This window comes from Excalfactoria chinensis, chromosome 1 (genome assembly GCF_039878825.1).
Source record: "Excalfactoria chinensis isolate bCotChi1 chromosome 1, bCotChi1.hap2, whole genome shotgun sequence".
Taxonomy (NCBI): Eukaryota; Metazoa; Chordata; class Aves; order Galliformes; family Phasianidae; genus Excalfactoria; species Excalfactoria chinensis.
The window spans coordinates 71,498,994-71,521,710 of NC_092825.1; the positions used below are offsets into that span (position 1 = coordinate 71,498,994).

The window sequence follows — 22,717 nt, forward strand, 5'->3', positions numbered from 1 at the left end:
TATATTTTTCTGAAAGAATGAAAATCAAAGTTGTTGCTTCTCAAAGATCTGCTAGGAATAGTCAGACTCAGACCATTTAAAAAGTAGCCAGACCTTTAAAACCTGAACAAACAGTTTTTATTAAGAACACTGAACATAACATGAAGAAGTGAAACCTTTCATTGTGACTGAAGTTAATCAAGGCCTCAAAAGCAGCAAATACTGCCTGCCTACCCTGCCAAAAGCTAAAGTAAACAAGTTTTGCAAATCCAGCCTGCTAATAAAATGGTTTAAAGGCTGCCCCTCCTTTGCCATTAGAAGTGCTTGCCTCTGCCTTTTTTGCCCCCTCAGTTTCATTGGACTAAAGAGTGTTTTCAAGGTGCAAGAACTGGTAACTTCCTTTGGATCTATTTTGATTCAAAAAGGCTTAGAATCCTTCTTTCACAAGAGTGAATATGTCATTAAAAATAAATTCAGACTCAACACTTCAGTTAGAACTGGAAAGTTGATACTACGCTTTAGCATCTCCTTAGCACTTCCCCTCTTCTTATGAGGTGGATCAATACAGAGAGTGTTACAGAGATCTCTGATGGTTCCTTACTTATACCATTAAGCCTCCTCTCATGTCACAACTCTCCTGAAACAGTAGGTGCCTTACACATAGAACAGTCTAACGTTTCACTCAAACAAATATGCACTTGAAACTTCTGAAAATAAAAAAGTTGAGACAAATGGCTTAGGAAAAAAGTCTTGCTTTCAGGTATTTGGCTGTAGGGGACACTTACCTCTTCATGCTTTGTTTAATTTCTTCCAGATTTTGGTTTCTGTTTTCATTTTGCTTATTTTAAAAGCGAAGGTGCTTCTGGAAGAGAACTGCACACTTTTTCATCTTTGGCAAACTGCTAAAAAAAAAAACAAACTTGCAGAACTTGGTCTTTACAAAACCTGTGGGAGCTGAGCGGCAGGGGATAGGCCTCTAAACAGAACTGTACCCCTTAGGAGGAAATTGTATTTTAAAAAAATCTAAATTCGGTTGTTGCAGTGTTTTTTTTCCTTTTTTTTTTTTTCTTTTTTTCTTTTTTTATATATATACTGAAGAAGAGAAGTATTTGTTTTACAGCATCAATTAAAAACAAAAGAGCCTGAGGCAGGTGATACAATCCTGCCAGCTTAAACTTTGTCCCGTAAGCTCTCCTGAGGATAATGAAGACAGGCAAGAATAATACAAACTGATAAAAGAACAGAAAACAAACCTAACAAAAAATCAGAACCAAAATTTCAAGCTGTTTTTTTTGTTTGTTTGTTTTTATGAAGAGCCTTGGCACTTCTGGAGACTGCTTTGGATCTGTAAATTATACCCTATTACACTGATGACACCAAGTGGTGAAGGGTTTTCTAATGTAAGACAACCCCTCCTCCCACTTAGATTTTCCCACCACCTTGTCATAAGTACTCACAATAAATCCTCTTCTGCTTCAAAGACGGGCATCTGGAGTAAATAGCTGCCAAAATACCTTGTCTTCAATCTGTGTCTTTACAGGAGACAATAAAGCTAAGGAAAGGTAGCTCCTAATGCCATGGGCCTTTGAGTTTGATAGGTGTGCTGGAACGGCTATTAAACACAGTTCAAAAAATACCTAGGCTATAGCAGAAGCAGCTCCTTTTGCTTTAGTTCTTGAATACCCACCCTCTGCCACTTGGACCTTTATAAATGCCCCAAACACAGCTGTTCCCAAAACCACACAGGGCAGGAATTTCTGTACCTCAGGTTCCAGCATAACCAAGACACAGCAAATCTGCTGCTGCAAAAAGGGACAAGGGCACTTCCCCTTTCCAAGGCTGCTAAAACAGAAGGAGGTCTCCTTCTCAATGTGGTAGATGAGAGGCATATTCAAAGAGGGAAGGAAGTTTCAAAGGCTCCAGGTGGGAATTTTCCTCCCTTGTTATAGCACCATTAAAAGACCAAGACATGGGCTTGTGCATGGCAGTTTCAGGCAGTTAAATTCCTTTTCATTCTTGAATGCAGGACCACATGGGATCATCCCATTCCTTGCCCCAACAGAGTGTTTCAAAGCTGGCAGCTGCTCTGGGGTCAGAGCAAAACTGAAACCATTGGCTTCAGAGCTGCTAGGTCTCCTTGAGGACATTGATCTTGGCACATATCTTGAGAGCAGGTCCTAGTTTGATGTTCATAGCACTCATGAGATGTTCCTCCTTCAAAAGCAACAGGGCCTGGCCATCTATTTCCTGTGACCGAAACTCTTCAGCAATCTCCTGGCATCCTATGAAAACAAAGAAACAGAACTAAGAAACAACCATAGACAGTCCCAATTCCCCAGCTCACTTGCAGAGGAGTACGTCTCATCCATTTGCATGACCTACTCCAGAAACATGTACAGTTTGAAAGCACAACACGTCACTCTCAAAGAATTTCAAAAAGAGAGTCAACAAATTTCCCCATGCTATTGGATCACAGAACTGCAAGAATGGACCATAGCTTCACCTTGCAAAGATGCAATGAACTCGTACACTTCCTCCACGCTCCAACGACTGGGATTGCTGGACAGGAAGACAGGGTTGATGCCATGTAGATCTGGGGTAGGTGGGGCCATACTGGAGTTAGCCAGGTCTCGTTCTCCATGGCCAGATCTTACTGACAGAGGTCCTGGAGATGTAGGGGACAAAGCCTCATCATAGCTAGAGTTATCAGAACCCCGACTTGAATCCTCCTGGCCCTATGAGCCCATGAAAAAGAAAGAAAACATAAGTTTTTTGTTTGGTTTTTGCTGCTTTTGTTTTAATAAAGAATAAATACATTCACAGTTATTAACTGTAAAAATCAGACACTAGGAACAGCAGCAGTTTTCCCATAGTCTGGGACAGCTGTCTCAGGCTGTTGGTCCAGGGGAAGCTGTCACAAGAGCTTGATTATGCCACAAAAGGGAGACTTGACTCTCAGTTCCTCTTCCTCACTATCCTCCCACAGTCCATTCCTCTTCCTCATGTTAACTCTGAATCATAGAATAATAAAATGACCTCAGTTGAAAAGGACCTCAAAGATCATCTGCTTTCAAACCCCCCTGCCCTGAATGCATTCAGGGATGGGGCATCCACAACTTCCTCGGGCAGCCTGTTCTAGTATGTCACCATCCTCTGAGTGGAAAAACTTCCTCCTGATATCTTACGTAAATCTCCCCTCTCTTAGTTTAAAACCATTCCCCCTTGTCCTGTCACTGTAAACAGTCGTTCACCCTCCTGTTTATATGCTCCTTTCAAGTACTGGAAGGCCACAATGAGTCTCCTCAGAGCCTTCTCCAAACTAAACAAGCCCAGTTCCCTTAACCTCTCCTCATAGGAGAGGTGCTCCAGCCCCCTCATTATCTTAGTGGTCATCCTCTGGACCTGTTCCAAGAGTTCCACATTTTTCTTGTGCCAGAGGCTCCAAGCCTGGACACAGTACTGCAGATGGGGCCTCACAAGAGCTGAGTAGAGGGGGACAATCACCTCCCTCTCCCTGCTGGCCACTCCTTTAATGAAGCCCAGAACAAAGTTGGCTGCAAGCACACACTGCTGGCTCATGTCCAGCTTCTCATCCACCAGGACCCCCAAGTACTCCTCCACAGGGCTACTCTCAAGGGGTTCTTCTCACAGTTTGTATAAATACCCAGAATTTCCCTGCCCAAGTGCAGCACCCTGCACTTGGCCTTGTTGAATCTAATCAAGTTTTCATGGGCCCACTTCTCCAGACTGTCCAGGTCCGTCTGGATGGCTTCCCTTCTTTCCAGTATATCAACTGCACCGCTCAGCTTGCTGTCATCTGCAAACTTGCTTAGGGTGCACTCAATGCTATCGTCTGTGTATGAAGATAAGATGTTGAAGAGTGCCGGTCCCAAGACCGAGCCCTGAGGGACACTGCTTGTGCCCAACCTCCACCTTCACACAGAACGAATGATCACAACCCTTTGGCTGCATCCAGCCAACCAATTCTTAATCCACCAAACAGTCCATCCTTCAAATCCACACCTCTACAATTTAGAGAGAAGGATGTGGTGAGGAACCATGTCAAAGACTCCAGAGAAGTCCAAGAAGGTCATTCAATCCTTCTATAATCTGATTCAAATCATTAATCTTAAAGAAAGCTAACCATTCAGGAAAAGCAGATCAGCCTGTCAGCTGATCACACTCACTCAGACATCTGTGACATATGTTGGAGTAAATACAGAGTAAACAGAAGTAAAAATGCGAGTCTACTTTTTACAGCTGATGAGCAAGCAATTGGAGTAGCTTACAGTGCCTTGATAACTGTGTCAAAACATCATCCACTTGGTATGTACCATATGACTACATACACTAATGAGAAGCTTTGTCCACAGCAACACTGTCCAGCCTGACAGAAGCAGACAGGACTATGCCCTTACCCTGTGACGTTTTCCCTGGATCTTTGTTCGAGTAATTTCAGAGCTGCTGCGCCGTGATCCCCGTCGGCGCACTCGAGCATAGTTAGCTTCCTGGAGTTCTTTCATCTTCTTTCTCTGCAGCCGAAACTGATGGCTGCAGCTGACATTGTACCTCAAATAAGCAGAACCAGAGTAGCAATTAGGAAACAGCAATTAACTGAATTACTGCTTCTCCTTCATCTAGATGGGGATGAAACTCATCTTTACCATCAAATTCTGTTCTTCCTCCTAAGAACTCTCCCTAGAAGAAACCAGTCCAGACTTCTGACACAAGCAATATTTGTATACCGAAGTCTTGATCTAACATCTGAAAGGTCAATTAAGTCATTCCCTTAAGGGAAAAGATAACCCATAACAAGTACTCTGCTATTGACAGGATGCAGCAATGACTAGTTGAACTTCTTCCCAGGTTTTTCTCCCAGTGCTCCCTTGTGTCTTTGTCTAGTATCAGTACAGCAGACAGCTATCAGTATGCATTCATTTAGTCAGCCAAATGTATATTCAACTGAACAGAGGTCCTCTGGAGCCCAAGAAGTTCCCACTTCCCATCTGATTTTCTGCGCAAGTAAAAAATCCTGCTTATACTCAACACAACATTTGCCTCCTCTCCAGACCTAGAGGAGGTACTTGCAAATCATAAACATGTCCAATCCTAAAGAATCTGTGTGGTCATTGCATCCCATGAAGGGAGAATGAGATGTACTTAAATACTGTACACTACCTGGAAAAAGGGCAAACGCCCAATTCCAGAGAATGTATACTTACAAGAAAAAGAAGTGACGTCTTTCTATTACCTTTTAGCGCAGGTCATGGAACAAAACCTCTTGGAACCACGGAACTGAGTAGCTGGGGCATACTTCCCACAGTATTCACACTTCAGCAAGTTTGCCTTCTTATCAAGCTCTAGTGAGACACAGAGATGCACACCACTTGATTATTTGAACTGAAACAAATCACATGTAAAGATTCCTCATTCTGCTACTCTTCTCAGAGCAGATTCCAAGCACTCTTTTGAAACTACTGAACAAAGAGCTTGGGGAGAGGCAGAAGCTCCACTAATTAAGACCCCAAGACACTGAACAGAGTTGTGTACTTCTCCTTGCCAGTACCTGTTCACTTAACAAGAAATAAATCCTTTATATCCTATAAGGCTGAACAGGAGTCTCTACCACTGCACTCTCTGCTATGTCCAAACATCCTTTACAGTCTTAAGTCATAACAGGTACAGTTCAGATTCTGCTTACTACTAACATGTGCTAACATGTTACATACTAACATTGTATTAAAAACAGGTAATGTTTTCTGGCACTTGAAAAAAAGAGACCCTGGGTCTGTAGCTTGAGTCTCTAAGGAGTTAGCAGGATGGCAGGAAGAAAGACAAGTCTATAACGTATAAAGTAAATAATGAAGTATTAGAAGAAATTTTCAGTACTACTACCTATGTGTTCTGGTGCTGAAACTTACCCATAGAAGCACTGTCCCCTCCTGGAGAATTGCTGGACAGGTTTTCACCCTGGCCAGAAGGAGACCCTCCCTGCAAAGGTTTCTCAGATTCTTTTAGCAGCTGAGAACAACCCACCTAGGCAGGAAGAGAAAGCATTGGGTCCATCAATAACAGAGTCTCTGTGTCCACCACCCCCTTTCAAGGCATAAATTTCCCACACCTTATGACTCAAAAGAATCCCTCTGCCTACTGGTGAAGAAGAGATACTGAACGAAGTTATTACTTCTTCCTGACTCTCAGATCTGTCAGTTCTTTCAACTATCAACAAGTACTGTCTCCCTTGAATATCCTATCTATGTGACTTACTGCCCCATATTTGCTTAAACTTCACTTGCTGCCTGTTCAAAATGCATGCAGTGCATCTTCCCCTCACTAAAAATCAAACAGAAGAAACTTCTTACAATTCCCACAGAATTTATTGCTTTGGGAGCTACTGGAGAAAACAGTTCCCGTGACTCTTATATTACTCTCTCCAATCTGTTCTCTAATAACAACCCTTGACACCTAGTTTCATGCATGAAACCAGCTTCCATTGCCTTCCTCACTTCTGCGTTTCAAGGTAAGAAAACTGACTTGGAACATGGGGAAATAAAGTCCTGTTAAAAGACAGATGCCCACTGCCCTTCTAAGAGATGTCTCCCTTGCAGCAGTAGGTTCTTACCGGAAAGGGCTCTGCTCCTTCCTGGATGACAAAGCCCTCAATTACGTGTGTGAGGATCTGGGGCTTAACAATGGCTTGTGGAGGTTTGGAGTCTCCCATCTGACGTGATACCATTGCCAGGTTTGCAGTGGGAACAGAGGTGGAAGTGACTGATGCTCCTTCACTTGAGGTGGTATTTGGGGTTGCAGTAGCAGCAGGATCAGATTTATCTGGAATGTTAACAGCCCAAGAGTCAGCATTACTACTGCTCCACCTACTTTACATGGAACATGAGATCAGATTATTAGCACACATAAAACAGAGCTCTCCTTTGTACCTCACCTCCAAGGCCATTCTTCTCCTCCACATTTTTGGGGCTGTCTGTCACAGGAGAGGACCTGGCAGGCATTAGTGCAGTGACACTGGCTGATACCTCCTTCTCCTCCTCAGACTCTGCCTTGCGCTTTACTGCTAAGCTCTGAGACTTGCCCTGCATGAATAAAATGGAACACATAAGCAAAGAGAAGAGCCACAAAGCAGAAAACAACACAGACTGAAGGCAATGCAAAGATAGACCCTGGCCCATCGTACTTATCTCGTCTGGTTCCAACCCTGGAAATGCCTCCAGCTCCCTCAGAGTACATATCTTTATTTCAGGGTGCTTGTCTAGAACAGAGCCAAACTTTCAAAAGACTGTCAGCTTCAAGACTCACTGTCAGACTACTGCGATTAAGATCTAGAATCTTAGCTGATACACTGATACAATCATATAATACCAAGACACTGTGAGAACATCAAGGTATTATTTCAGTAAGAAAGCAGTCACTCAACAGTTTCCAAATAAGCCTTTGTCTACATCAGATCAGCTCCAATGAAAAAACTGTCAAAACACTTGTGGAAACACGTTGGATGACAGCAGAGTTGTCCCCCCAAATCTAAAAATCAGACAAATCCTGTGATAACTTCCTGAAGAAGCAGTCAGAGCTTAGAAACAAACTGGCACATTCTGTCCTTGAATATACATGTGAAGCCCCACTAAAAAGAATAGTCACAGCAACCAGCTGAGGATATCTGAGCTGGGAAAGTGTTGATGTACCAGGGAGTTAGTCAGGTAGGTCCTAGTTGGACAATTCAGAGCAGCATGAGAGAGGCCCGTGGAACAGGAGCCATCTTTGTTTACCTCTGCATAGCCTGTTGCTAGGGAATCCTCTGAGGCCTAGAGCCAGCTCTACCTGTGTGGCTGACACCACACATCAAGGTTTCTCTGACCTGGAGATATCCACACCTAGTAGGGAGAGGGAAGTTCAGTCTTCATGGCCCACACAGCCGACTTCTCTCTCCTGAGAGAAACAATGAAGAGGCCAATTGTTGTTAAATAGGATATTTAGTATGTAATGTGGACACCTACCCTGTTTCAAGTGAGGGTCCAAGTCTCACCCATTTGTTTCATGCAAGTCTCTGAATGAATGATCATGTGAAAGAGAAATGCTTGTGCTCAGTAACCCCAAGAGCTGGACTGGAATTTGCATTCTTGAAAGGTAAAGTCTCCATACACATTCCCTAATTCAAACTTCTTAGTCCTCCCATCCCACTGACCCAGGGCTAGAATACAATTACCGTCCTTGGACTGAGCAAAGAATCCATATGGTATTCTCTCTCTTGACTTACAGGCAACTGGAGAGACTGCATGTAGAATGCTGCTGGCATCTGAGCCACAACTGGAGAGGAGGCAGGATTCTTCACCATGTGGGCTGTACCTTGAACTTGTGCCAAATTCACCCCTGTAGTGAGAGGAGGAGCTTCCTGTGAGGATACTGGAGCTGAAGAAGGTGGGGAAGGAGCATGAGCTTGGGAAACAGACTGGACCACAGCTGGCATTCCCCGGGAAGTCGGCACTGCTGCAGCAATCTGAGCTAGACCCAGTGCTTGGGCTTGGCCTGAGCCCTGCTGCCGAGTACCCACCACCTGCACAGGGATGTGTGGTGGAGGCTGCTGTGCTGCTGACATTTTGGCAGGCCCAAGCTGAGGTGGTTTGATGGAGGTGACCATAGACTTTGACTGAATTGGAACAGGTGACTTGGTGACTGGCTGGCTAGGACTGTCGTGCTGGAGTTGAACAGACTGAGGCTGGGTCTGTAAAATAGGTTGCACCACAAGGGTCTGAGTCTGCTGTTGGTTTTGAGGTGGAGCCTGCTGCTGTGGAGGCTGAGCTTGCTGCTGCTGGGTCAAAGATGATGACTGTTGCTGTTGTTGAGCCAGCTGGAGATGGGTGGCTGTGTGGAGGAGCTGGGACTGGCGGTGCTGGAACTGCTGCTGGTGATGAATGGCAATCTGCTGCTGGATCACCACCTGCTTCTGCAGGTGGATCTGCTGCTGCTGCTGGATCAGTGAATGTGGCTGAATCTGTGTATATGTAGCTATATACAAACACAGAGCCAAACAAGAAGAGAGAACAAAGGTTACCAATAGCACAGCTGGGAACAAGAAAAAGTAAGTAGCCACTGTACTGGTCTGATTCTGTAAAATGACTCCAAAATGACTGATAGCTTACTGGTAGAGGACTGTGAGAACTGAATGGGCTGAGATCAACTTCTGTCACTTATAGAGCAGGATAATCCCAGGAGAACAGCCCGTGGGAGCACTGAAGCAGAGATGCATGCTGGGGAACCTCTCACTGCTGGACTTTCAAATGGCATTCTCACAAAAGCCCAGGTAATTCAAAGAGAAGGAAGAGAGCACCGCTTACCTGAACTAATCAACGTCTGGCTGGGTGCTGGTGTAGCTGTCCTGGTAAGGTTCATGCCCACAGTCTGCTGTCCACCACTGTCCGTTTCACCCTTCTTTGTGGATACACTCTCTGACTCTGTTTGGCTTCCCTGGCTGACAGTCACTGCCTGGGCAGCTGCTACTGGTAGTGGCTGAACCACTCCTGTGCCTTTCCGTTGGCAGCTGCCGGCAGCACCTGCAGAGGCTGTCTGGCTCAATGCTGTAGAATTCTGGCTCCCACTACTTGCAACCACACCCCCAGAGACACCATTACTGCCTGCTGCCCCTTGGCTCAAGTTGAGAGACTGGCCTGTGCTGCCAGAAGAGGCTGGAGCCACTGCCACAGTCTGGCCTGTACTTGTGGCCTGTGGTAGGCCTGAAGCCTGGGAGTTTCCTGGTAGAGCCACCTTCTGAGCAGAGCCTTGGAGCTGGGCATTAGTGGCTGAGGTCTGCTGGCTCCTCACAGCCAAGTTCTGAACCTAGAAACACACATACAAAATACAGTCTGTTTGTTTTATGCACATTACTTCCTAAAAGTCTAAGAACAGTAGAGAACAAGAGAATGCATAAGCAATATGCTCTACTGGGATGCAGGCTGAGTCAATGCTTTAAATCTCACATGTGGAGCTGGCTAACACTGCAGGATAAAGCTCAGCTGCAATCATTCACAGGAAACATACAAACCTGAACTCCGTTTTGCTCCATCTCTGATGGAAGTTAAAGATCTCGTGGCACTTTCTGAACACCACTTGAGAACACCACCATTCTGTCTGAGGCATGCAATAGCCTTCAGACCTGCCTTGCCCTTGCATTGCTAGGATTCATTTTTACATGGCTGTTAAATGTGCTGATATTACCCCTTTAAAGACCAGTAATTCCTTCTCAGTTTTTGTGCTGCTTGCCTCTTCTCCTGTGCAGGGCTTTCCACTTATGATGCCTGCAGCTATTCTGCAGCCTTTCCCTATTTCCTCTGTACTTTGGCATGGCCATGTTCTGTGTTTACTCCCCTGCCACACACAGTGTTATCTTCAAGTCTGATCAGGGCTATCTTTGTCAGAAAAAGTGGCTCAGACAAGACAAATATGAAGTTACTGAAAATCCCAAGCACGATTGGGATAGGACCAAGAAAATAGGAAACCACAGCAACCTGTAGAAACATTTGCAAATGAATGCAGGAGTTAAGATGTTGTGTGGCCTGTTCAGTCTTAAGCATTTTTACAACAAACCAACTGGGCAAAGGAACACTACCACTGGCAAAGACTCTTCCTTGCAGAGTGAATGTCCAACTTAAAAAAAAAAAAAAACTGGACATAGATCTCAGCAATTCTCTTCACGCAAGGATATGCAAGCAACGGTGAGGATGTGAGTCAGGCTATGTCTCATCTCAGAAATTTTAGCTGGAATGAATCCTGTTTCTGAAGGCAAAAAGCAAACATTGAGAAATGATGGCAAGAGAACATGTCTTGCCTGCACTAGTTACAGGGACTCAGAATGGCGATAAAACAGAGCCAACCATCTTTGTAGGCACTGATGACTGGAGCAAAAGACCAGAGAGCAGGTGGCAGAGTGCAGGGAAGGGAAGGACTCTAGGAAGGAGGTGTCACTGACCTGGTCTGCATCTGCATGGACCCCAGGAGACTGGGTGGGTGGTACATCCTGCTGGACAGCAGCCACGGCCCCATTAGGCATCAGGATGAGTTGGGAGGCAAGAGGGACATTGCGCCCCAAGGTCCGGTTTACCTGCAACAGGTTTCCCAGCTGTGGCTGTTGGGGGAAGGGTCAGGTGATGTGAAATGAAAGGAATGAAGGAGAATAGAGAAAGAAAGACAATGAACCACAAGCAGATTAGAGAGCAACACAGGGCTGTAATGTTGCACTTGGAAAAAATCCCAGCACTCCCTGTAACGTAACAGTAAACATAACCCCCAAGAGTAGGAAACTGGTAGTTTCCTTATGGAAACAAACACTCTGCTATTAAACATGGGCCTGGGTCAACTCCCACAGACTGTCCAGGACTGGCTAAAAGACTTGTGTGTAATTTAATTCTGAGACATATATCTGGGATTGGTTGAGCAGCAGAGATAAAAGACATCTAAGACTAGGGTTACTTGAAAAGATTACAATCTTTATCCAATGCCAACAAAAACAAAGAATATATTTTTCAAGTAAGTAATCAAACCTGAGATTGATAATACTGAAGTCTAATGTATTTTATATAGCAGCACTTCAAACTGATCAAAAGGATGAGACATTTGTTCAAATTGATTTATGTTCCTAGATGTGCCTGAATCCTGACTTGTGTCTCTGCGTGGAGTGGCTGAAGGGAGTAATTTACCATATATCTGTTCCAACATTGATTTATTTTTGTGAGCCGTATTCAAGTCCAGAAAATATATTTCATACTTGTACTCTCTAGTGAGAAGTGCCATGGAATCTTTAACATCTATGCAGAGCAGAGACAAATATGGTTCTTAAGTATCTCAATACACAATACAAAATTCATCTAAAGCTGAGCCCAGAGTCAAACAGTTTAGTGGACATGATCTTCCCCATCTGAATTCAGAACACAGCACCCTTAAACTTTGAGTTAGTCCAGAAGTGTTGGTAGCTCCAAAGAGTAAAACACCAGAGTGTCCAGGAAGGGTGGTTTATAGTCAGGACAAGTTGTGTGTACATATCTCTTACCCGGAGATACATCTGGGCCTGTGACTGGTTGAGAGGTGGTGAAGTGGTATTCCCAAGGAGCACAGACTGCGTCAGAGTTGTAGCAGTGGGAGAACTCACACTCTGTGAACGACTGATCAGCTGAGCAGCTGATGTGGTGGCTAGGTTGATCTTAAAACAGAGAAAAGTCCCAAATCATATAGGAAATGATGGGGGCAAAAGAAATAAGAACAAATCCACTTGCTGGGGTGCAGAAGAAATATTTCACAGATTCTCCCTGTATCATGCAGGGGACCAAGAAGAAAGAAATTCTTGCCTTAACGGGTTATGCAATCTAAATTAGCCAAAGCCCTGGATGCTAAACTCATTTGTAAGATAAGCCCGAGTATCTCTGATAGTTTGTAACTTCAAGAAGAGATCTAAAAATACATTTTCTCCAGCCTCTCAAGTAAAGGAAAAATAAAATCAAACCAGCAAAAACAAAGTAATCTACCTTACCAACTCACCTACTCCCTGAACAAATCACAGCTTCCCAATATGCACTATAAAATCATACTTCCACTCATTCAATGAGCTCTGCCAAAGAAAAGAATATTCCCTTCTAAGTTGCTCAAAACTCTTCCTTCTAAGAAGTCCTGATACTCTTCTAAACCATGACAACATCCCCAAAGCCTCAGGAAAAAGAGATCAGTGACTACCTTTCCAGCTAAGAGGCCTCTCCCACTCAGAAACCTTCTCTGGGCTCCTCAACCCCCACCAATTATGACAGCACCCCAAGTCCTCAAAGTTGTCTGTATCTTGTGGACTCCCAGCATTCTTAGAAGCTGTGTTTCCCTGGCTGACTGCCTTCCTAAAAGACAAAGAGGAGAAAGAACAAGGGCAGAGGAGAGTAGGGGGCAAAGAAAGGCTTTGATATACAATTACTTACAGAGGCCTGTGTGGTAGTAGTCTGCTGTGGGGTGCTGGTGTTTGGTGAGCTGGCCTGTCTACTAGCTGCAATTGTAGCCTATAAGAAAGATTGACAGAGAGAAGAGTACTTAAAAGAAACATTTTCATCCAGTACAAATATTTAGTTTTGTATGAACACTGAGTCTCATCATCAACAACTTCTCCCATTTTCAAGAACTGAAGTGCAGTCCTAACTACTACAAATCCCTGCCATGCCCTACAAATCAGGTGTAACAACTCAGCAAGGCACCTCCTTTTCACCAAACCAGTTCAGTCCTATGCAATACAGGCAGTGGAAATAAACACTGAAAGCGCACAACCTGCATTCCTCCACCATTAAGAACATATCCTATCGTTGCCTCAGTTTGTCATACTACATGCTGCAACTCTGATGATGCCCCAGTCCACTCTGTTAACACCCAAACAGTCCCTGCCTGTAATAGCAATTTGCTGGGCAAGTCATGCAAGTTATTAACACTACAAGGGTAAGGCAAGTATCAAATTTCAGATTTAAGCACATTTGGATGAATGTAAATACTGTTAAATATTTTTTTTCCTTTCCTACGTGATCCCATGGCAAGTATACTGTATGTGTCTAGCTGGTTTTTACAAAAAGGTTTAATATGATACTTGCAAGAGGATTCTATTTGTTCCATGCTATAGAACTACAGGTAGGGATTTGAAAACAATTAAATCTTGGACTAACGGCCAAGAAGCAAAGCTACACATCACATTCAACTTATCTTCAACTGACAAGTCTGACAGGTGAGCAAAGTTGTGAAATAAAAAAAATCTGCTCAACAATTATGCATCATACATCATCTCAATAACCAAAACTCAATTAAGGTAATACCCTTACTGATGGCTAAGGTCCTTCTTTCTAGTAACTAGTAAAGGAAACAGAATAGCTTGAAGATAGAAAATTCAGAGAACTCCACATTAAATTTCATATGCACTAAACCAGTTATTCTTAGATAAATAATCCACGGTTCACTTTAAGATTGTTTTAAAACAGTCCCTGGTGATTTAACCACCTATCTTTTATCTTAAGGAGGTGGAATGGCAAGTCACATGCCTTTGAAGTGCAAGCTCCCATATGGCAATTTTATCTTCCTCTGCTTTGTACCTGAAAAGCAAACAAATCTTTTCATCAAGCCTCCCAGTTTACTAGTTGCTTGTATTAACCCCAAACAACGTGTTCAGGGAAACGCAGAGAAGGACCTCAGTGTACAAGTAGAGAATTTCCATGTCTTCCTCAGAGAATGATCCAGTACAACTCACCTGCTGGACAGCAGCCAAGCTGTGCAGCTGGGCACTGTTAAGCTGCTGCTGGAGCATAAATTGGTGAAAGTATTGGGCTGCATTGGGCTGTCTCTGGAGTGCCTGAAGGGCCTAAACAAAGAGGAAAACCCAATTGTGAAAAATAGCGTGCCCTTGAAACATGATTAGAGATAAAATGAAGAAATAAGTAACAGCCTTGAGACAATCCTTAGTCCCCAAGAAAAAAATCAAGGCCACCACATTAGAACATCAAAATAGGTATTAAAGCTACAAAATGGATAAAGACTGAATCACAGGTATATTCAAAGATAGCAAAAAGCACACCTGCAGAACTTTAACAAACTCCAGGAATCTGGCAGCATTCATGGTTCAACAGGCAGACAAGTGTTCCAGTACAGCATGAATATACAGGATAAAGCATGCATGTCCAACCCACAGGCTGCATGCAGCCCACCCTGCACTACAAAAGCAGTGGCCTGGCAGAGTGGTCCCAGGCATGCATTCATCACTCAGCAACAGCTAAACACTATTAATACTGCATCATCTGAAGCAGGGACATAGGGAGGGCAGTACTGTGCAGTGCTGACTCAAGTGATGGCAAATAACTGTATGTATTTTGATAGATTGGCTAAACACATTCCTGTAAACAGCTAAGAATATGCAGTCATACTTTCTTTTTTGACAAATGAATTACAAAATAGGTTTCAAGACTGCAAAGTAAAAAAAATCATCAATTTATGTTTGCAAGACCATTTTCAGTTAATGTAAATACATTACCTGCATATTTTCAAATGGAATGTATAGAATTGCAATCAGATATTCAACTGATTGTGTCTCTTCACCAGACTTCCACAATCCCTCTCTTACCAGAGAAAAATATCCTTCACTCCACAATCACATCTTATTCACGTCATCACTTTTTGGCAGCGCACATATTTTGAACAGTTATTGTCAAGGGTGAAGTACAAGAAGAGTCAAATTTCATAAAAAATCTCTGATGAACGCCTTAGGATCTCACTAAGAATGGTGACCACTGCCATAGAAACAGACTAATGCATTAGTTTCATAGACAAAAGTCAAAGTCAATAGACAAAAAAAAGTCAAACATACCATTAGTTTTATGAATTTGTTCCTCTCTTTATGTTTTAAGAAAAATATGAAAAAATTAACATATAAATAACAAAACATTTTAACGATATTTTATATTTTGCAAGGGCTGTTCCAAAAGCAGTAGCTCCTGTTTTATTGCATTGGCCCATGATGTCAGAGGCAGATGGTGGTGGTATTACAGCAAAGGTTGAACCTTCCTACCAATATCCTGTTGCATGCTGCTGCCATGCAACAGATGGCAACAGAGGGGCAGTCTGAAAAACTACTGTCTAACATGGAAGTGTGTATGAAGAAATTGTGTGGAACTGAATTCCTCATTTTGGAAAAAAATTGCACCCACTGGCATTCAGCAATGCTTGCTGAACAATTGTGGAGACCAAACAGTGGATGTTAGCATAGTGAGGTGGTGGGTGGTGTGTTTCAGCAGCAGTGACAGTGTGTCACTTCAGCTGGAGCATATCTTTTATGAGCACAACATGAAGGCTCATGTCATCACTGGCAAAAATACATCTCTATTGGTAGTGAAAATTTATTCCATTGAAGAGTATTATTGTGCTTTTTGTATCTGTTGTCATTTACATGGGAATAATATGAGGCATTACTCTCGGAGCAAATTATGCACATACAGCCCAAGACAAATCCTATTCACTTTGTCCATGTCAAGCCAAAAGGTTGGACATTTATGGGATAAGGTCTATATAGAGGAAATGGTGTGACAAACTGAGCACCTTGCTCTAGAATAATGGAGTTAAAATGAGTCTACTGGACCACAGTAAATTAATAGACTGGAGTAGTAACATAGAAAAAATGAAGTAAAAGTCAGGCCTAGCACAAAAATTCCTAAATCCAGAAACAAGACACCCTTCGAGGTCCCACTCTGTCACAATGACTCCGATGCATACAAAAGGGCTCACCACCCTTTCACTGATGCATGTTTATTCTCAGCACATAGTAGCACCTCACCTGTACAGCTTGCCGCTCATACAGAGACATCTGTGATATCTGAGGACGGGTGCTTCCTCCAGAGCTGGAGCTCCCACTGGCGGAGCCAGAGTTCTGTTCACTTTCAGTCTCCATGGTGACAGAATCCCAAAAGCTTGGCTGAGATTGATTCAGGCTCTAAATTGAGAGAATTGGGAACTAAAGTTAAAGAAAGAACCAAACTGTATCACACTGTGTAACACAGTCTTTTTACTTGAATATCCAAGTACCAAGCTTCTTCTACAGTTTTGCTACATCACAGAGGTATAGGGTTGCCAGAGGCTGAAATAACCCAGAAATTATGCTCCCAATTTAAGTCTTTCATTACCAGTCTGAAATGTAATACACACATTCTCATATTTTTATTGACATGCTAGAATGTTGGAAGCTACATGTTGGGAGCTACAGCAAACTGAATTCTTAAACAGGTAGCAGAGTGAAGTAGCAGCTGCAACTCATTCAGACAATGATTTGGTTACAGAGCTGATTACTTCTACCTCAAGGCTAGGGAACTGAGGAAAATCAGCAGTGCTTCTAGTCTGCCACTGCACTTCTGCAACTTCTTATCACCTCTTCCTTTAGTCCCACAAGAGGTACAATTATCCTACCATTCTGCTGCCCTGCAGATAGTCTCTTCTCCCATTTTTGCCCCCTCAATTGTTCCCTTCTTTTCTGAACACAGCATTTCTAGCTACTCATTGTTCCTGACAAATCATAACTCAAATATTAGTTCGGAAGCTGATATCTGGGATGGTGAGTTGCTTTAAGTATGGATGGAGCTACAAGAAGAGTGGATGAAGGGATCATTATCTATGCTTATGAGACAAAAGTTGCTGAAGGAGTCAAGCAGAGAGAGAGATTTTCCAGCAGCAGAAAGATGAGTTGCAGTGGCCTGCAGGACTGAGAAAAGCCTGAAGATGGCATTCATCAGCCAAGAGGAAGAGAAGTAAGACTGTTTAAAAAAAAAAAAAAAAAAAAAAAAAGGGCTTAGCAGAAAAGTAATACATGATTGGGGGGGGGGGTTCTTGCAACAAGAAACATACGTTATACAGGAAGATGGGGGGAGGGGAAGGGTCGTTAAAGTCAGAAAAAGGAAGACAAAAATGATCAGCTGGGAACAGAATTCTGGGGAAAAAAAATCTTTTAGAAGGATATTATTTGCATAAGATTAAAAAAAAAATGTTTTTGATAAGTCCCTGTATCACTGACTAAAACACCAGCTGGCTCCCCCTACTCTGAGAGCTCTGAATAAGACTCCTAGGCTTCCAAGATCCCATAGCATCAGCACAGCCCCTGCATCTATACCTCTTTAAAACCAAATACTTTGAGTTTTTTTTAGCATTCACCAAACTCAACGTTTTTCCAGGTCAGTAAGCAAAGTGACCAGCACAGCACAAAAGGAGGTGAAACAATATTCACCATCAGTTTTTAAATTCCAGAATGGCATTCAGAGCAGCAGATAGCTTTAAAGCAAAACAATAGCACTGACAGTACTGAGACTGGTTGACAAAAGTCAGGGGAACTGCTGCTCCAAACCAGCTCCTTGAAATCTGTAAAATTCTCTAATTGACCAGCATGCAGATGTTGCTCCAATCCTGGCTTCTCTGTGCATCTTCACCTCTGCCCTCAAGTACTGCCTAGGTGTATCCCTGCTAATCCAATACTAGCATCCTGTATCTGCTTCAGCAGTAACCACAGGCAACCAACTCAACCATGAAGCCATCCTCTCCTCATCCACAACTCTGTAACAGATAGAAAAAGTTGGTCAATAAGCGTGCCTAAAAGGTAAAAGCTCTGGAGGAGACAACTGAAAATAGAGTAAAATAAGAGAGAAAATATAGTCAAAGGACTGTGGGACAAAGAAGTACATAGAATAGGGCAAATACAGCAATCAAAGTGGAACTGCACACATGATAGCACAGCGAAAAGTATCACAGAATGGTTTGGCTTGGAAGGGACCTTACCCTATTGATCATCTAGTTCCAAACCCCCACTCCCTTCTGCTGTGGCCTTGGTTGCCAACCACTAGATGAGTCTGTGAGTGGCTGGCAACTCTGCCCACAGCAGGAGCATTGGAACTAGGTGATCTCTGAAGACTCCTCCAACTTAAGCCATTCTGATAGATTAGGCTGCCCAGGGCCCCATCCAACCTGGCTTTGAACACCTTCAGAGATGGGGCATCCACAACTTCTCTGAGCAATCTGAATAAAATAATAATAATAATAATAATAATAATAATAATAATAATAATAATAATAATAATAATAATGATAATAATAATAATAATAAATCTCCCAACATCAAATCAAAAACTCCCCTCCTTTAAAGTTATTATCCCTCGTCCTATCACTACCTGAATGTACAAAAAGTTGCTCCCCTTCCTGCTTATAGCTTCCCTCAAGTAATGGAAGGCCATAATAAGGTCTTCTCAGAGCACTTCTCCTGGGTGAACAAGCCCAACTCCCTCAAGTCTTTCTTCATGGGAGAGGTGCTCAAGCGTGCATATCAACTTTGTGGCCCTCCTCTGGACATACCCAACAGCTCTGCATCTTTCTTGTGCTGGAGGCCCAAGGCCTGGATGCATTACTGCAGGTGGGGCCTCACATGGGCAGAGCAAACTGAGACAATCCTGACAAATCCGTGTCCTGCTGGCCACCCTCTTTCAATGCACACCAGGATACAGTTGACCTTCCAGGCTGCAAGCACACTTCTGGCTCACGTCCAACTTTTCATCCCTCAGGAACACCAAGTCATTCTCCATAGGAGACACTGTTCTTGCTCGCTCTCAGTCTGCCCTCACCACTTCCGATGCTCACTAGATCTTCCCTTCAGCTGACACAACTTGTTAACTCTGAAGAAAAAATACTTTAAACATAAGCTTTGGCTAGATCAATGAGATGAAGTAGCTCAGATGCGACCCCACAGCTGTCAAACGTGTGGCAGAGAAGATAACTAAGTAAGATGTTGGTTCAGCTTAGCTGTAGCACATGTAGCTAAGAAGGTGCACTAGAAAGAGAAACCTAGCTTCAAACTTGGTGCCCCATTCTGTCAGCTTACGTTTCTTTAATACACACACCACCAATTTGTAAGATTTCACATATTTTTGAGATTCACACTGATCTAGATCTATGAATAATCAAGATCTGGCAGAAGGATAATCCTCCTGAAACACTGTTACCTCTGGAAAGAGAGACATCAAAAACATTTGGTGTCTCTGTAGGCAAAAGGCCTTTGGGTGCATGACAAGCATGCTCTCCCTTTGCAGAACAGAGGTGAGAATTTAACAAACAGGATTAGCCAACAAAACCCTTTCCAAACACAAAAGCAAAGAGGTTAAGTTCTGCTTCCAGCAAGCAAGTACATCTAAGGAGGCTGTGTTAGTGTAAATGCAATCTAGACACATGCTGTTTTCACACAGAATAGCCCACACTTTACCCTCCCTCCCCCCTCCACACACATCTTCCAGCCACTCTCCTCTTTATGTCAGTCTAGTGATCACTGAGCTATTCGATGACTCAACTATCATCATAGTATCATAGTATCATAGTATTGTGCGAGTTGGAAGGGACCTTAGAGATCATCGAGTCCAACTCCCGGGATTCGAGCCCTCTGTGTAGCAGAGCGGCACTTCTACCCCCTGCTCCACAGGGGGGGATTCGAACCCGGGCCCCCTGGTGTTGCAGACGGGAATTCTACCGCTGCGCCACCGGAGGCACACAACTATCTGCTCCAAGAGATTAATAATCTACCAAAAATTACTAAATGACAGGTACTCCAAACAGTCATGCAAACCATTATACAAGCATAACTGATAGATCCCAGAGAAAATAAAAATAATTTTTTTTTTTTAAAAAAAAAGGCTGTAAAAACATGGCCTCGCTGGAAATTAACCTTTAAACAGCTAGATAGCTAAATTATATCACACCTAGCACGGAACTGCACCCTGAATGGCAGACAAGGAAGAATACCGATTAACACCATGACAAGGATGACAACACAGCAGAGGAAGGTGAAGAAAAAGACACAGAACAAGTTTATGGAACAAGGCAAGCAAACATGATGGAGTCTAACCTGCACTGCTGATTACAGCACACAAGACAGAGGTGGCCTGTCTACAGGCCCCTGATCCTTCTCAAGTGCTGCAGCAGCAGATTAGGGGGAGCATCTACTCCAGCCACTGAACACAACACAGAATTTAGACAAATTTTACTTGCTTTCCCCATCCAGGCACACAGCTGTTACCTGCAGAGTATCATCTAACCTTGTAATTGCTTTTGTAGCTTCATCCTTGGGATTTAGTTAACAAGCCAGATTTGTGCAGATTTGCCCGTGAGATATGGGCAGAACAGCCAACCAATAAAACACCTCTCCTCACTCTGTTACCATCGTTTCCTGCAGCACGTTCCGTGAACTATTCAGGCAGAGAGAGGAAACCGTAAGGACCAGTAAGTTGGTTTCCAGATGTTCCGGCAGAGCGGTGCCACACTAAAGCATTGCGAGCGCCTCGCCCCGCAGCCCGCCCGCCCAGTTCCCCACCAAGGCTGAGATGGGCACGAGCGCGGCCATAGCCCCCGCGTGGCTTCGCAGCCCAGGGAGCGAAGTTCGGCGAGTTCGAGTTGCATCCAACAGAGGGTGTGCTGGCGCCCGTGCGCTGCCTGCAGACACCTCACCGCAACACACAGATATAATACAACACAGCCTCGCCGGTAGGGAAGGAGGGAGAGAGGAAAGGAGGGAGAGAGGAAAGGAGGGAGAGAGGAAAGGAAAGAGAGGGAGGGAAGGATGGGGGAACCCGCCGCAGAATGCTGGCGGAGGAGGACAGGGGATGAGGTGCGACCGCGACCCCGTTTCTAGGAAGCTGGAGGCACGAAGCCCGGCGAGGCCGGCAGCTGCCGGGCAGACGGGAGCGCCGCTGTGAGACGAAGTTACTGCCAACTACCGCTCCCGTTGCTCGGTGTAGGGCAGACAATGGCCGCTCCGCGGGCGCTGTCAACTTGCGGCGCACCCTCGCTGGCCCCGAGGAACTAGCCGCGGCCGCCTGGGCCCAGCCTCACCTGCAGTCGCCGCTCCCGCAGCAGCGGCGCTGCCCCCGCCCGGCGGTAGCCCCGTCGCCACCCCCTAAGGGCCCAACGATACCGAAGTCCCACGCCGCCGCCGCCTGACACGCCCCCCGTGCGCGGGCAGGCAGGCCTGGCCGGGCCGGGCCGGGCGAGGCGGGGCACGAGTGCCGTTGTTCAGGGAGGGCGGGACGGGGGCGTTACCTCGAGGTTGCTCCAGGCAGCCGCTGCCCAGTCCGACCTGGTGGTGCAGCCGTGGCGCACTGCGCTGCTGTTGTGGTTGGTGATGCAGAACAGTAGGGCGGGGATGAGGAATGCTCCGTGCGCTCCCACCACTCCGGTCCCGTCTGGGCTTTTTTTTGTTTGGTTGGTTTTTTTGGGTGTTGTTTTTTTTTTTTTTGGTTTTTTTTTTTTTTGTTGTTTTTTTTTTTTGGCTAATGTTGGCCTCCGGGGCGCCCAAGTGCTCGTCACTTCCTCCCTCGAGGCACTTCCGTCACATGATCTCGAGCGCAGCTTTCTGTTGCCCTGGCGACGGCAGCTGCAGCGTTTGGGAGCCTGTATGGGAGCCAGTGCTGGTTATGTGGAGGTGCTCCTCCAGTCGTGCGTAGCTCACACAAAAGATTTTCGGTTTATAGGCATAACTGGCGTTACATATGCAGAGCTTTTCCAAGAGCTATGCTACATATGCAGAACTTTCTCGGAGTTAGGTTGCTTCTGCTGTTGTTACAAGCTTTCCCTGAAGTATGTTGTGTATTCAGTCACTTATTCTAAGCTGGACCTCCTATTTCCTTTGGTACAAAGGTTCAACAGACCTTCCTTATTTCCTTGGCTCAGAGGCAGGGCTCTTTCTGTTATTTAAACAGAGCAGGGGTATCCATCGATGAACACTAGCAAGCTTAATTATATTGTTATAACTTGCATCCTGTTAAAGCAGAAAAGTCTTACAGCAAGCCTCCCCATTTACAATACACAAATATAATATGTATCATCTTAAGGCTATTATGTTGCTGCATGCAAGTATTATTCATGATACACAACAATCCACTGGCTATGCTTATAAGGATATATTAACAGAAGATTTTGTGTAGTTACTTCTTCACATCACTGGAGTGTTCCCTGCCTGGATCATGCAAAGCATTCCGATGCACAGCAGAAATCTGTGTGAAGTGCATTAAGAAAGTGCCAGAGCTTAACTACCACATTTAGAAAAGAGGAGAGAAGCTGTCCACACAGGCACTTCAGCTTTGTCTTGACTGGTTACCAATCAGCATCACTTATGTCAATTACTCAGCTTACGGAACTAAGTTAAAGTTTGAGCTTCGTGTTGGTG

The 22,717-nt window shown here is 44.3% G+C and overlaps 1 protein-coding gene across 3 annotated transcripts; it reads right to left on the minus strand.

Moving 5' to 3' along the window:
• Positions 1-1,062: 1,062 nt before the first annotated feature.
• Positions 1,063-21,720, minus strand: PHC1 (polyhomeotic homolog 1). 3 transcript variants are annotated; one of them, XM_072330464.1, is made up of 15 exons: positions 21,592-21,720; positions 16,313-16,468; positions 14,240-14,350; positions 12,939-13,016; positions 12,032-12,181; positions 10,955-11,110; positions 9,327-9,825; positions 8,249-8,997; positions 6,923-7,070; positions 6,602-6,810; positions 5,901-6,015; positions 5,231-5,339; positions 4,398-4,548; positions 2,483-2,714; positions 1,063-2,261 (listed from the first exon to the last, which is right to left on the minus strand). In XM_072330464.1, the coding sequence occupies exons 2-15, from the start codon at positions 16,424-16,426 to the stop codon at positions 2,107-2,109; spliced, it is 2,976 nt and encodes a 991-aa protein (XP_072186565.1). In that variant the 5' UTR covers positions 16,427-16,468; positions 21,592-21,720; the 3' UTR covers positions 1,063-2,106. The 3 variants fall into 3 exon arrangements, with proteins under 3 accessions (XP_072186565.1, XP_072186556.1, XP_072186573.1); XM_072330455.1 differs by lacking the exon at positions 21,592-21,720 and adding an exon at positions 21,385-21,503; XM_072330472.1 differs by lacking the exons at positions 10,955-11,110; positions 21,592-21,720 and adding an exon at positions 21,385-21,503.
• Positions 21,721-22,717: the final 997 nt, after the last annotated feature.